We start from the raw sequence: 13,795 nt of genomic DNA, 5'->3' as shown, positions 1-13,795 counted from the left end.
CAGCAGTCTTCCTTTAGATTATCCTTTCACAAACCTGTTGAGAAAACAACTTTCTTGGAGATAAGTTTGTACTCTACAATGGAGAACTGTGGCAGTTCAATGTTTCTCACTCCTGTAACTGCATTATCTTCCCCACGCCAATAAAATTCAATATCATCTGTTGTGTAGCCATCTGAAAGAAGAAGAAAAATGGTAGGATACGGTATACTCGCAGTAACACATATGTTGCAAGAATAATTCAGTCATTTTACTTGGAGTACTGGTAATATTTCACTAAAACAAAAATGAATCCAAGCTATTGATAGGGTTGCCAAACTCAGTGTGGGGTTTGGATATCTCCTGGAATTACATTTGATCCCAAGACTTCAGAGATCATTTCCCCTGGAAAAAATGGCTGCTCTGGAAACTGGACTCTATGGCATGATACCCTGTTGGTATCCACTTCCCCAATCCCTCCAGCGCCACCTCCAAATATCCAGGAATTTTCCAATCTGGAGTTGGCACCCTCTTTATTGGATACATTTGCTGTACAACATCCACATTTTCCATCTAAAATAAAATCTACATAGCAATATGAGCCATTTCACAAACTATACTGGGGTTCTAGTTAGCAGTCTGCCCACTTGGCTGGGATGAGGTGATGAACCAAATTGAAATAATAATAATAATAATAATTATTATTATTATTAATTTATTTATTTAATTCCACTTATATCCCGCCCTTCCCACTCAGGGTGGCTTACATGGTCATGCATGTGCATGAGTATAAACATTTATTACATAAAAACCATAAAACAGTTTAAAAACATAGAAGATTGACATTTTGCTGCTATGATCTGAAGTTTCAGATGGATGTTCTCTGCTGCTGCTATAAGGTAGATTACAAGAGGTGGTCCATATGTTACCCAAAAACTGTAGCAGCCAACAGTCTAGTTTACAAATGCCTGGTGGAATAGTGCTGTCTTACAGGCCCTGTGGAGCTGTACGTGCTCTCGCAGGGCCCTAACTTATTTAATAATAATAATAATAATAATAATAATAATAATAATAATAATAATAATAATAATAATAATAATAATAATAATTTATGCTACCTTGTTGGTCTTTTACCAATGTCAAAAGTGCATATGCGCATGAACAGAAAATCATGTAAAATAGTTCTGATACAAACATATGTATATTCGCTTCATGGTTTTATCTCCGCACATCTGTAGATCGGCAGCATGGGAAGGAACTGAAAGGGGGCAGTAAACGGTGCCTGCTCCAGTTACTGAGATAATTTTAGATATCCTCCTAGTTAATGTGCAATTAAGGAAGAAGAGAGTGCAATGCAATGCAGATCAAAATTCTGCAATAACAATGTAATGGAACAGGGGAAATCTATTCAGTCCTACTGCAGACATAGTAGTGTACTAATTGTTTTACTAGAAATCAAGGAATTACACTAATGGCTCGTGGTTAAATGGAGCTAAATCCAAACACACTTCAACCAGCACACTTATGAAATCACAGACGGCATTGTTTCATTAGGACAAGAAGCAGCTCTTGAAATCTAGAATATGCAGATAAACAGAAATGACTAAAAACAGAGCCCCCATTTCATTCATATTTAACAGTAGTTCAGAGATATTTAACTTTTAAATTCTTCACTCATCCCCGGCGTGGGGAAGCAAAGTGTGGCAGATGGGTTGGTTTGCACGGTGGGCTCCTCTTAGGCCCTGCTCTGCCTCCCTGCAGCATGGGGAAGCCGAGCAGGCTGGCTGGCGTGAGGGGAGGGGACACCCCGCAGCACCCTAGGCAGCCACCTCCATGGCCTACTCCCACGCGCCATCCCTGCTTGGAAATATTTTGTATCTCACCAATTTGTATTATCTCTTCCTTAACTGCATTGTTAGTCACTCAATACATTTTTTAATAAAATACTGTGTTCACAGCCTAGCTCTTCCGGGGCTATGAAATAAAGAACTTAAATTGAGGGAAATACAATGTCCTTGAACTTAATTTCCATTTTTTTCATTTTTGTTCCTGGGAGCATTCACTCTTTGATTTTTCTGTAAAACTGGTCACCCACATATTGTTTCCTATAGAGGTAACTATATGGTTATTCCTTAAGGGAAGCCAATAGCACGGTTTAGCGACCGGATTCTTTTTTTCTGTTTCAGTCTAAGGGTGAGCACACAGATAGCATGCATAACATTCCTAAAGTGTTCTACACAAGTTACTTGGATATTTTCATTATTATAGATATTTAGGTACATGCAGAAAAAACACTCACCAATACTGCAATCTGTCATGCCTGCCCCTGCTGACTCAGAGCAGGTGCCTGCTTCTGACCCCGCCCCTGCTGTGCAGATGCCTTCAGCAACAGAGGACGTAAGTCCTGAAGGAGCCAGCCAGCAGCAGGGGCCACCTGAAACCAATCTGGCCACACCAGGTACTAGCTCATCTCCCCCAGACTCACCAACACCTGGGGCCCGCCTGCGCGAGAGGAGACGCCTGGAATTCAGGAACAGGCGTAGAGAGGCGCGCATGCGGGCTAGAAGAGATCTGAGCCCGGAGTTCTAACGAGCCAATTAGCCAGCAGTATATCTGGGATCCTGGCCTCAGGCCAAACTGTGCTGGCAACAAGCGAACACCCTTGGATGTGTCTGCGTCTCGCACCCCTTGCTTCGGAAAGAACCTGTGCATTCCTGACCCGGCCTGACCCATAGACTGGTATTCTGGACTCTGGCTTTGCTTATCGGACTGGCTTAGGTATCGTTGATCTCGGCTTTGCTTCCCGGCTTCTGACTCTCGGCTCTGTTTCCCGGCTTCTGACTTTCGGCTCGGCTCCCCGGCTTCTGACTCTCGGCTTCCCTGACCAAGCTTCCGTCTCACCCTCCAGCCTGCCTGTTTACGTTATCAATCAACTGGACTGTTTTACGACCACTCCCTGTGCTTCGCCTGGGCTGTCTGCGAGAGGTCCTGGCTCGTTGCCAGGACGATAGCAGCCGCAGCTTCGTGTCAGAGACTCGGGCCGTGACAGCTTGCCAGCACCCAAAACTCACCAGGCACGCTCATGACGGACCAAGCGGCAGGAGGCATGGACCCCTTGCCGGGGCTCCTAGACCAGGTGCAGCAATTAACCCAAGCGGTGATTACTCTGCAGCAGCAGACTGCGTCCAATGCCGTGGCCTTGGCTGCCGCCGCTGCTCCCCGCTCTCGCTGCCCGGTGAGCATTCCTGAGAAATTCGCAGGAAACTTGGAAGAGTTCCCTGCCTTCCTCGCCCAGTGTGAACTATACATGGAGATAAGGCAGGGCGACTTCCCTACAGACAAAACAAAAGTCTGTTTTATCCTGAGCCTGCTTAAAGGGCCAGCGGCCAAGTGGGCCACTCCTCTGCTGCTAGAGCCCTCGCCGCTGCTAGCAGACTACACACGGTTCAAGGCACACTTCCAGGCCGCCTATGCCAACCCTGGGCGTGCTGAGACAGCTAATCGCAAGATACGGGCTCTGCACCAAGGCCAGAACTCTGTGTCTCAGTATACCACAGAGTTCCAGCTGCTGGCTCAAGACCTGGCCTGGAATGAAGCTGCCTTGGTGGACCAGTACACTGAAGGCCTCTCCGATGCCGTCCTGGACGAACTGGCACGCACCGACCGCCCAGCCGCCCTCCAGGACCTGATCCTGCTGTGTCTACGCATTGATGGGCGACTGCAAGGTCGGCGCCAGAGGCAGAAGAGGGGCACTACTCCAACAAGGCCCCCCCCGGCGGCTCCCGTTCCAGGTACCCCAGCTTTACCGCCGGCTGTAGAACCCATGCAGCTGGGCGGCGCCCGCCCTCGCCTGACCCCTGAGGAGAAGAACCGACGGCGCACCCACAACCTGTGCCTGTATTGTGGAGGGGACGGGCATTTTGCAAGCTCCTGCCCGGCCAAATCAAAGCGCACCCCGAGCTCCGCTGCCTCGGTAAAAGGCCAGCCCCAGGTCTAGCCGGATCTCCTGGCCTGGGGCACTCCTTGAGGTCCTCTAGCTCCGTCCATCCACCACCCACCCCGTTCCTGGTCCCGATCCGCCTGCAGCTTCCCGACGACCGGTGGATCTTTGTCCATGCCATGTTGGACTCAGGGGCTGCCTGCTGCTACATGGACAGCCACTTTGCCAAGGAGCATGGCGTCCCCGTTCGGGAAAAGGGAACTCCTACACTGGTCGAGGCAGTGGATGGTCGTCTGCTGCGCTCGGGGCCGGTCCGCCACGAAACTCTACCACTCGTTTTGTGGGTCCAACAGCGCCAAGGGAAGCAGACCTTCGATTTGGCCCGCATGCCACGCTTCCCTGTTATCTTGGGCCTGTCCTGGCTGCAAGCCCACAACCCCCATGTGGACTGGGTGCAACGTGAACTGAGCTTTTCGAGTACCCTCGCACCCTGTTCCCCGCTACCACCCGACTCGACTCAGGTGCCGCCTGTCAACCAACCCGGTTCCCCACGCACCACCAGCCTCCTGGGGGCCGCCACCACACTCCCAACTCCCTACCAGGAGTTCGCGGACGTCTTCAATGAGAAGGAAGCAGACCAGCTTCCCCCACATCGGCCCTACGATTGCGCCATCGACCTGGTGCCCGGCGCTCCGCTACCCGCAGGCCGCCTGTACCCCATGGCAGACCCGGAACTGGCTGCCCTCCGGGAGTACTTGGACAAGAACTTGGCCCGAGGGTTCATTAGACCCTCCACCTCGCCCCTGTCTTCACCTGTCCTGTTCGTTAAGAAGAAGACCGGGGACCTGCGACTCTGCAACGACTACCGGGCCCTCAATAAGATTACCATTCGGAACCGCTACCCGCTCCCACTGATCCCTGAGCTCCTCGACCGCGTCAAAGGGGCCACGATCTACACCAAGCTCGACCTTCGCGGGGCCTACAACTTGGTTCGTATCAAAGCCGGGGATGAGTGGAAGACCGCTTTTGGCACCAGGTATGGCCAATACGAACATCTGGTCATGCCCTTTGGGCTCACCAATGCCCCCGCCGTCTTCCAACATTTTATGAATGACGTTTTCCGTGACCTGCTAGACCGGTTCCTGATCATTTATTTAGATGACATTTTGGTCTACTCTGCATCCGAACAGGAGCACATCCACCACGTCCGCCAGGTGCTACAGCGACTCCGAGCCAATCGCCTGTATGCCAAGCTGGAGAAATGTGCTTTCCACCTCCAGTCCGTTGAGTTCCTGGGGCACATCATTTCCCCCCAGGGAACCCAGATGGATCCGCGGAAGGTCGACGCCATCCTTCAATGGCAGGCCCCTCGAAGTCGGAAGGACATCCAGCGCCTCCTGGGCTTCGCCAATTATTACAGGCAATTCATCGCGGGCTACGCCGACCTCACCAAGCCCTTGACCAGACTCCTCCGACCGAAGGAGCCCTTTCAGTGGACCCCCGAAGCCGACCGGGCCTTCCGCCAGCTCAAGCAGAGTTTTTCCTCCAGTCCCCTTCTGCGGTACCCTGACCCGAGCTTGCCCTTCATGGTGGAAGCGGACGCCTCCAATGTGGCCCTCGGAGCCGTGCTCTCCCAGCGGGACGAGCCTAGCCAGCCATGGCAGCCCTGCGCCTACTACTCCCGGCAGCTCTCGGCTGCCGAACGCAATTACACCATTTGGGAGAGAGAGCTCCTGGCTATCAAGGTGGCCTTTGAGGTCTGGCGCCACCACCTTGAGGGGGCCAGGCATCCGGTCCAAGTCTTCACCGACCATCGTAACCTGGAACATTTGCAGACCACCCGCCGGCTGAACCAGCGGCAGATCCGGTGGTCCCTGTTCTTCTCACGATTTGACTTTACCATCACCTACGTCCCGCACTCCCAGAACCAGAGAGCCGACGCTCTGTCCCGCCGGCCGGACTATAACACCTCTAGTGCCACCGAAGCCCCCAGGGCTAGTATTCTGCCACCCTCGGTCTTTGCCGCCACTCTGACCGCACCCGCCCTGGTGGCCGAGATACAGGCCAGCCAAGACACCGACCCGTGGGCGCAGAAACACCTGCAGGAACCGCAGCAAGACCCTGCCGGAGAACTATCCACCCGGGATGGGCTGCTCTACCATCGGGAGCAGTTGTACGTCCCTCCCGGGCCTCTCCGATCCCGCATCCTCCGGCTGGCCCACGATGCCCCCCCGGCTGGGCACTTCGGGCAGCACAAGACCGCCCATCTGTTGACCCGGGACTTCTGGTGGCCTCGCGTCCGAGCGGACGTTAGTCGCTACGTGGCTTCTTGCGAGGTCTGCCGCCGAGCCAAGAACGTACCGGCCAAGCCCTCCGGTCTCCTGCAACCCCTGCCGACTCCCGCCGGTCCCTGGGACGTGGTGTCCATGGACTTTATCGTAGACCTGCCACGATCCCAGGGCCACACCTGCATTTTCGTTGTGGTGGACCTGTTCACCAAAATGGCCCACTTCGTCCCCTGTGCCAGAGTACCATCCGGGCCGGAGACTGCCCAGCTGTACCTAAACCACGTCTTCCGCCTGCACGGGTTACCCACGCAGGTCATCTCGGATCGGGGCCCACAATTCACATCCCGCTTTTGGCAGGCCTTCCAGCACGGTTTGGGGACAGAACTACACCTGTCTTCCGCCTACCATCCCCAGACCGACGGGCAGACCGAGCGGACCAACGCCACCTTGGAGCAGTACTTGCGCTGCTATACCAGCTATCAGCAAGACAACTGGGCCACTCTGCTACCCCTGGCAGAGTTCGCGTATAACAACGCAGTCCACAGCTCTACGCGGACCACGCCGTTTGCCGCCAACTATGGACTGCACCCCCGATTCTTCCCTCCGCTCGGCCCCTCCGCCAACGTTCCCGCAGCCACCGACCGACTTGAGGAACTCCACGCGCTCCACGCCCTCCTGCGCACTCAGCTCCAGCGCGCCAAGGACGCTTACAAACTGGCCGCGGACCGACATCGCCAGGACGGAGCCCCCCTCAAGGTCGGAGATTCTGTCTGGCTCTCGACCCGGTACCTCCGGACTCCTGGCCGGTCCTCCAAGCTAACCGATCGGTTCATCGGGCCCTTCCCCATAGAGGCGCAAGTCAACCCCGTGGCATTCCGCCTACGCCTTCCGGCCCACCTCCGGATACACCCCGTATTCCACCGCTCCCTCCTCCAACCAGCGGCAGCGCCGGACCCAAACAGGGACGTTCCACCACCGCCTCCGCCACCGGTGCTGGTGGACGATGAGGAAGAATTTGAAGTCCACCAGATCCTAGACTCCCGGCTGCACCGAGGTCAACTCCAGTACCTGGTGGACTGGGAAGGCTACCCTCCCGAGGATCGCTCCTGGGAACCGGCTGCCCACCTGCATACCCCTGACCTGCTCCGGCAGTTTCATGAGGCCTACCCAGATAAGCCAGGCGGCTTGGATGAGGGGGGGCCTGAGGGGGGGGATAGTGTCATGCCTGCCCCTGCTGACTCAGAGCAGGTGCCTGCTTCTGACCCCGCCCCTGCTGTGCAGATGCCTTCAGCAACAGAGGACGTAAGTCCTGAAGGAGCCAGCCAGCAGCAGGGGCCACCTGAAACCAATCTGGCCACACCAGGTACTAGCTCATCTCCCCCAGACTCACCAACACCTGGGGCCCGCCTGCGCGAGAGGAGACGCCTGGAATTCAGGAACAGGCGTAGAGAGGCGCGCATGCGGGCTAGAAGAGATCTGAGCCCGGAGTTCTAACGAGCCAATTAGCCAGCAGTATATCTGGGATCCTGGCCTCAGGCCAAACTGTGCTGGCAACAAGCGAACACCCTTGGATGTGTCTGCGTCTCGCACCCCTTGCTTCGGAAAGAACCTGTGCATTCCTGACCCGGCCTGACCCATAGACTGGTATTCTGGACTCTGGCTTTGCTTATCGGACTGGCTTAGGTATCGTTGATCTCGGCTTTGCTTCCCGGCTTCTGACTCTCGGCTCTGTTTCCCGGCTTCTGACTTTCGGCTCGGCTCCCCGGCTTCTGACTCTCGGCTTCCCTGACCAAGCTTCCGTCTCACCCTCCAGCCTGCCTGTTTACGTTATCAATCAACTGGACTGTTTTACGACCACTCCCTGTGCTTCGCCTGGGCTGTCTGCGAGAGGTCCTGGCTCGTTGCCAGGACGATAGCAGCCGCAGCTTCGTGTCAGAGACTCGGGCCGTGACACAATCCTAAATACATTTATTTACCCATGAAATTATTTCTATCCTGCCTTTCCCATGAAAGGTTCAAGACAGCCAATAAATTAACATGCCTACAGACATATCAATTAAAATAACACAATATTAAAGCAATATTAAAACACTGTCCCATGCAGGCGGAACTGATTTAAAGAGTTACTTTAAAAACAGTACTTTCACAAGAGCACCGAGGAATATGAATACTAGCTGAGTTGCTTGGATGTCACAGAATATTTCATCTATGGAAAATGTAGGCATAGGGTTGCCAAGTCCAATGCAAGAAATATCTGGGGACTTTGGGGGGTGGAGCCAGGAGACTTTGGGGGTGGTGCCAGGAGACATTAGGGGCGGAGCCAGGAGCAAGGGTGTGACAAGCGTAATTGAACTCCAAAGGGAGTTCTGGCCATCACATTTAAAGGGACGGCACACCTTTTCAATTCCTTCCTTTCATAGGAAATAACAAAGGATAGGGGCACCTTCTTTTGGGGCTCATAGAATTGGACCCCCTGGTCCAATCTTTTTGAAATTGGGGGGTATTTTGGGGAGAGGCACTAGATGCTATCCTGAAAATTTGGTGCCTCTACCCCCCAAAACAGCCCCTCCCAGAGCCCCAGATACCCGTGGATCAATTCATGATTTTCTATGGGAATAAATCTCCATAGGGAATAAGAGAGTTCCCAGCAGACATTTCCCTCCCCTCCCCCCGCTTTCTGATGACCCTGAAGCAGGGAGACGGCCTCCAAACCGGGGGATCCCCTGCCCCCACCTGGGGATTGACAACCCTATGTAGGCATTAGATTGCTGGCAAACAGTACAATTTTAAGAGAAAAGTGAAGGGTTCAGTAAGGGGGAAATGCATGATACACACCCTAGGTTTGTATTAAGCTAGTTTCACTAACACCATTGAAACCTGCTTCAATCCAAAGAAATGTCGGCAATTCTAATTACTGTGCCTAAACTATTACACATCCATGCAGAGAGAGAGAGAGAGCTGAAGCAGAAAGTTGGGCTTCTTCTAGATTTGTCAATCTCCTGGTGAAGCTTGGAGATCTCACAGAATTACAACTCGTCTCCAAACTATCACTTCCCTTGGAGAAATGGCTGTTTTGGAGGGTGGAATCTATAGAATTATGCCCTTGGTCCTCCCCAGGATTCACCCACAAATCTCCAGATATTTCCCAACCTGGAGTAAGCAACGTAGTTTATACATAAGCCTCTAAATTTTCATCAGAACAAGATTCAGTGAATTAATCATTCATTTTAAAGGATTAACTGGGTCATTATATTTAATCCTTCCCTAAACTGGTGGGCAGGTGCTGTTTTTGACTGTAACATTTCTTCAGGATTTGTTTCACGTTTGTTTATGCAAGGGATGGGATAACTTAATGCGCAGCAGAAGGCAAACTGTGTTGCATTTTTAAGGAACTGATTTTCTGTATCCTCTAGGCTTCCCAATCCCCAGGTCCCAGAGGGGGATCCCCCGGTTTTACAGGCTTCCTCCCTCCCCCAGCCAGGTGGCCGGCGGGGCAAGCCCCGCCCCCAGAGCCATCATGCACCTCCACGAACGATTCCCATAGGGAATGATGGGGTATTGATCCGCGGGTATCGGGGGCTCTGGGGGGGGCTGTTTTTTGAGATAGAGGCACCAAATTTTCCATATAGTATCTAGTGCCTCTCCCCAAAATACCTCCCAAGTTTCAAAAAGATTGGACCAGGGGGTCCAATTTTATGAGCCCCAAAAGAAGGTACCCCTATCCTTCATTATTTCCTATGGAAGGAAGGCATTTAAAAATTTGTGCAGTCCCTTTAAATGTAATGGCCAGAATTCCCTTGAAGTTCAATTAGGCTTGTGACACCCTTGCTCTCGGCTCCGCCCCCAATGTCTCCTGGCTCCACCCCCAAAGACTCCTGGCCCCACCCCCAAAGTCCCCAGATATTTCTTAAATTGGACTTGGCAACCCTAGTATCCTCATAGATACCAATTTATACTGATTCTGTTTTTGCTGAAAACAGCGAGAACAGCCACGTGTGTTTGTGTGAATGTGAACGAGAGAGACCAAATTACTAGTAGAAATAATAGGTATAACATCGTATAACGATCCACGAGGAGGATTACTGCAACCTACTTTGACCAATACTAGACAGAAGCTATTTGATTGGTGATTTGATGAGTAGTCCTCTGATTCTTCAAGTTTCCTCCTTTTTTGAACTACATTAATTCTCCAACCGTAATCTATAGACATAAAACCAGTTTCATGTTGGTAAATCCCAGCTTCCTCATTCATTGGGACTGGGTGGGACTTCACTGCACCAGCTATTGGCTGACACTCTGTCTGTCACCACTTCCCACTACCATTGGGTAGCCTCGCTGTGACCCGCCTACTGCTGGCCCTGCCACGTCAGAACCATATCCATATCAGAGGGTCCAATTCTGTTGGGAAACCCCTGGAGATTTGGTGGGTGGGGCCTGGAGAGGGTGAGTTTGAGAAAGGGTGGGATCTCAGCCAGGTACCATGGCATAGAATTCATTCTCAAAATTAGCCATTTCTGCCTGGAGAACCATTGTTGCCAATCTCCAGGTGAGGGCTGTGTCATTATACTCTGTGAGGTTGCTTGCTTCCTGCTTTTGTCCCCATTGTGGAGAAAGACTGTACTTTTACCAGATTGGTGCTGCAGGAAGGGGGGAGAAGATGGAAAACTGAAATCAGATACATCCCCCTACACAAAATACCTGCCTTGAGGTGCATACTCTATAACACAACCAGGCCAGGCCAAAAAATAAATAAATCATGCCACAAGCTCACACTGATGCAAGGCTGGATATGACAGAAAAAGGTGGTAACAATGCACTGCAAACAAAAGGAATGATGTGCTTCAGTGTCTGTATGACTGTCGTCATGCTCCCCCTGCACCCCTCCCCCCATTATTCTTCCTTCTCAGCATTCTGGACCTGTTTCAGGGATTTAAGCCACCACAGACACTGGGACACACACAAACATATGCTGGCGGGGGTGTGTGGAATGGAAAGCCGGTGTCTGTTTCAGCTGCAGGGTGGGTGGGAAGACAGCAAGGGTGAGGAGCAGTGTTCCTTTTAAGCTGAGTTAGCATGAGCTAGCTCACAGATTTTTAGCCTCCAGCTCACACCTTTTTGTCTTAGCTCAGGAAGGATGACCCCAAAGCACACTAAATTTATGCAGTGGCTCACAACTTTAATGCCAGCGGCTCACAAAGTAGAATTTTTGCTCACAAGACTCTGCAGCTTAGAGGGAACTGAGGAGGTGAGTGAAAGTCAAGGTGGTGGTGGTGGGGTCTTCAGAGCGGGGTCTGCCAGATCAAGGTTTTTGCTGTGGGAGCTGACCATAATTTTGGGCCAGTCACAGACTTTCAGCCTAACCTAACTTACAAGGTTGTGCAGATCAAAGTGGGGAGAGGAGAATTATGTAAGCTGCTTTGGTCTCCCCCCCCCCCCTGTGTGAAGAACGATTGTCCTTTTCTTATGTAGAAGGTGCATGGAGGGGGAAGGCAATGGAAAGCTGAAAGAGGGGCCGATACAGGGAAGGATATAGCTGCCAACTCCAGGTTAGGAAATTCCTGAAGATGTAAGGGGTGGGGTTTGAGGAGGGATGAGACATCAGACAGATACAATGCCATATTCTCCTGGGGAACCACTGTTGCCAATCTCCAGGTGAGGACTGGCGATCATTCAGAATTAAAACTGCTCTCCAGATGGCAGACATCAGCTCCCATTCAGGTGTGTGTGTGTGTGCAGAAAGTGCATGCCTTCACTTGAGTGGGTGGAAGACAGCAAGGGCAGGGGGGGGGGCACTCACCCAGAGCCTTTTTCTAGAGCCTGTTGTATTTTTTGTCACTCCTAGTATAACATAATCTTTTTGAAAGATTCAGTGCTTGGGTAGGCATGTACAGTCACAAGGTTTGGTAACTGAACAACCATCTCTTCAGATAGTAGTCATTAGCCATTCATGCTTTTCAGCCCGTGACATAATAAAAGACTACACTACAGTCCCGAGTGAGTATGAAGAAAATAATGCCTTTAGACTCACTGCCGCAATCTTCTAGGCCACAGGAGCTCAGTTGAACGGCTTTAAAATTCCTGTGAAAACCTCTGACCCCAAACTTTTGTGTGACTGGCCCATGGCACAAGATCAGTTAAGTCAAGAAAGCTCTATAACCTGAAGATAAGGTACTCAGATGTGCATAGTTGTGGAGACAGGATGTTTGGAACCATGGAAAATAAAGTTGCCAGTTCTCTACAAGATATGATTTGTCAGTGAAAAAAGCCATATGGCTCTTCCTTTCTCTCCCCCTCCCCTTTTCTGCATGTGTGCAAAGTGCCCTCAAGTCCTGGCTGACATATGGTGGCCCCATGGGGTTTCTGGGCAAGAGATAAACACAAGTGGTTTGCTGTTGCCTGCCTCTGTGTAGCAAACCTGGACTACCTCGATGGTCTCCCACTCAAATACACAAGGACTGACACTGCCAAGATAAGGCTAGCCTGGGTGATCCAGCTCAGGCCTTTTTCCTTAGGAAAAAGCATCTGAGAAGAAGCTGACGTTACTTGCAATGATGCAAGACTTGCAAGTAATGCTCATGCAAAGTTCTCTGGTTTAGAAGAAGCTTTTATTATGATTCGTTACAGCAATCTAATTCCCATCAGGGCATTTGCTAGGGCTGAACTACAGAAGACAACACATGTTAAAATATCTCAACTACTTCCCGCCTCTCCCCCCCCCCCAAAAAAAAAATATGGTCATAAAACGCTACAAAATAAAATAAAACTAGCAAATAAATCTTTGAATATGTTTAAATTATCCATATGGATAGGTCAAGTTTTTGGGGGTATTGGGAGGGAAGGCAGCATGGTATAGTCCAATCTCAGAAGCAAAGTAAGGTCAGGGCTTGGAAGGGAGTCCCCCAAAGACGACTCTGCAGAGGAAGACAGTGGTAAAGCACCTCTTCTTCTGACTTGCCTTGAAAGCCCCTTGGCTGGGGTCACCATAAATCAACTGTGACTTAATGGCACTTCACACACAAGTACACACGAGAATAATATAATTCTCTGGCAAAATTAAAGCACTAAAATAATATGAACTTCTTCCAAGTAAATCAGGTACATACACAACCTCTTTATCCTGACTGAGTAGACCATCAGTCTATCTAGGCCAGAATAATCAGATTGGCAACAGCTCTACAGGGTCTCCTCAGGTAGAGGTGTTTCACATTACCTACTTTTAACTGGAGATGCTAGGGATTTAACTTGGGACCTTCTGCATGAAAAGCAGAGGCTCTTCAACTGAATTGGAGCCCCTCCCACCAATGCATACTGTGAAGAGAAGGCAGTGAACTTCTTAATACTTGCTTAATTCACTGTAACAGGATAATAGTGATGGTTAGATGGTTTTAGAAGGTGATCGAGCAAATTCATGGAGGATAGGTTCATCAGTGGCAATTAGCAATGATATCTGAATATAACCTCCATGCCCAGAGGCAGTAAGTATAATCAGTTTTGGGAAGACAAATAGACAACAAGGGAAGGCTTTGTCCTGTGTCCCTACTGTGGACCTTCCTAGACATCTGGGTAGCCTTTGTGAGAAACAGGATACTGG

The 13,795-nt window shown here is 51.0% G+C and overlaps 1 protein-coding gene across 4 annotated transcripts in view; it reads right to left on the bottom strand.

Annotated features, from left to right (window-relative positions):
• The window catches only part of GABRB2 (gamma-aminobutyric acid type A receptor subunit beta2), a 286,449-nt gene that overhangs the window by 46,659 nt on the left and 225,995 nt on the right, over window positions 1-13,795 (bottom strand). For all 4 annotated transcript variants that reach the window (XM_060240635.1, XM_060240636.1, XM_060240637.1 and 1 more), the window contains exon 7: window positions 35-172. In XM_060240635.1, coding sequence (XP_060096618.1) covers window positions 35-172 — 138 coding nt within the window. The remainder of the gene's footprint in view (window positions 1-34; window positions 173-13,795) is intronic.

The sequence above is a fragment of the Heteronotia binoei genome, chromosome 5 (assembly GCF_032191835.1).
Source record: "Heteronotia binoei isolate CCM8104 ecotype False Entrance Well chromosome 5, APGP_CSIRO_Hbin_v1, whole genome shotgun sequence".
Classification (NCBI taxonomy): Eukaryota; Metazoa; Chordata; class Lepidosauria; order Squamata; family Gekkonidae; genus Heteronotia; species Heteronotia binoei.
The sequence above is the reverse complement of the archived record's forward strand: the minus strand, read 5'-3'. Positions and strand labels throughout refer to the sequence as shown.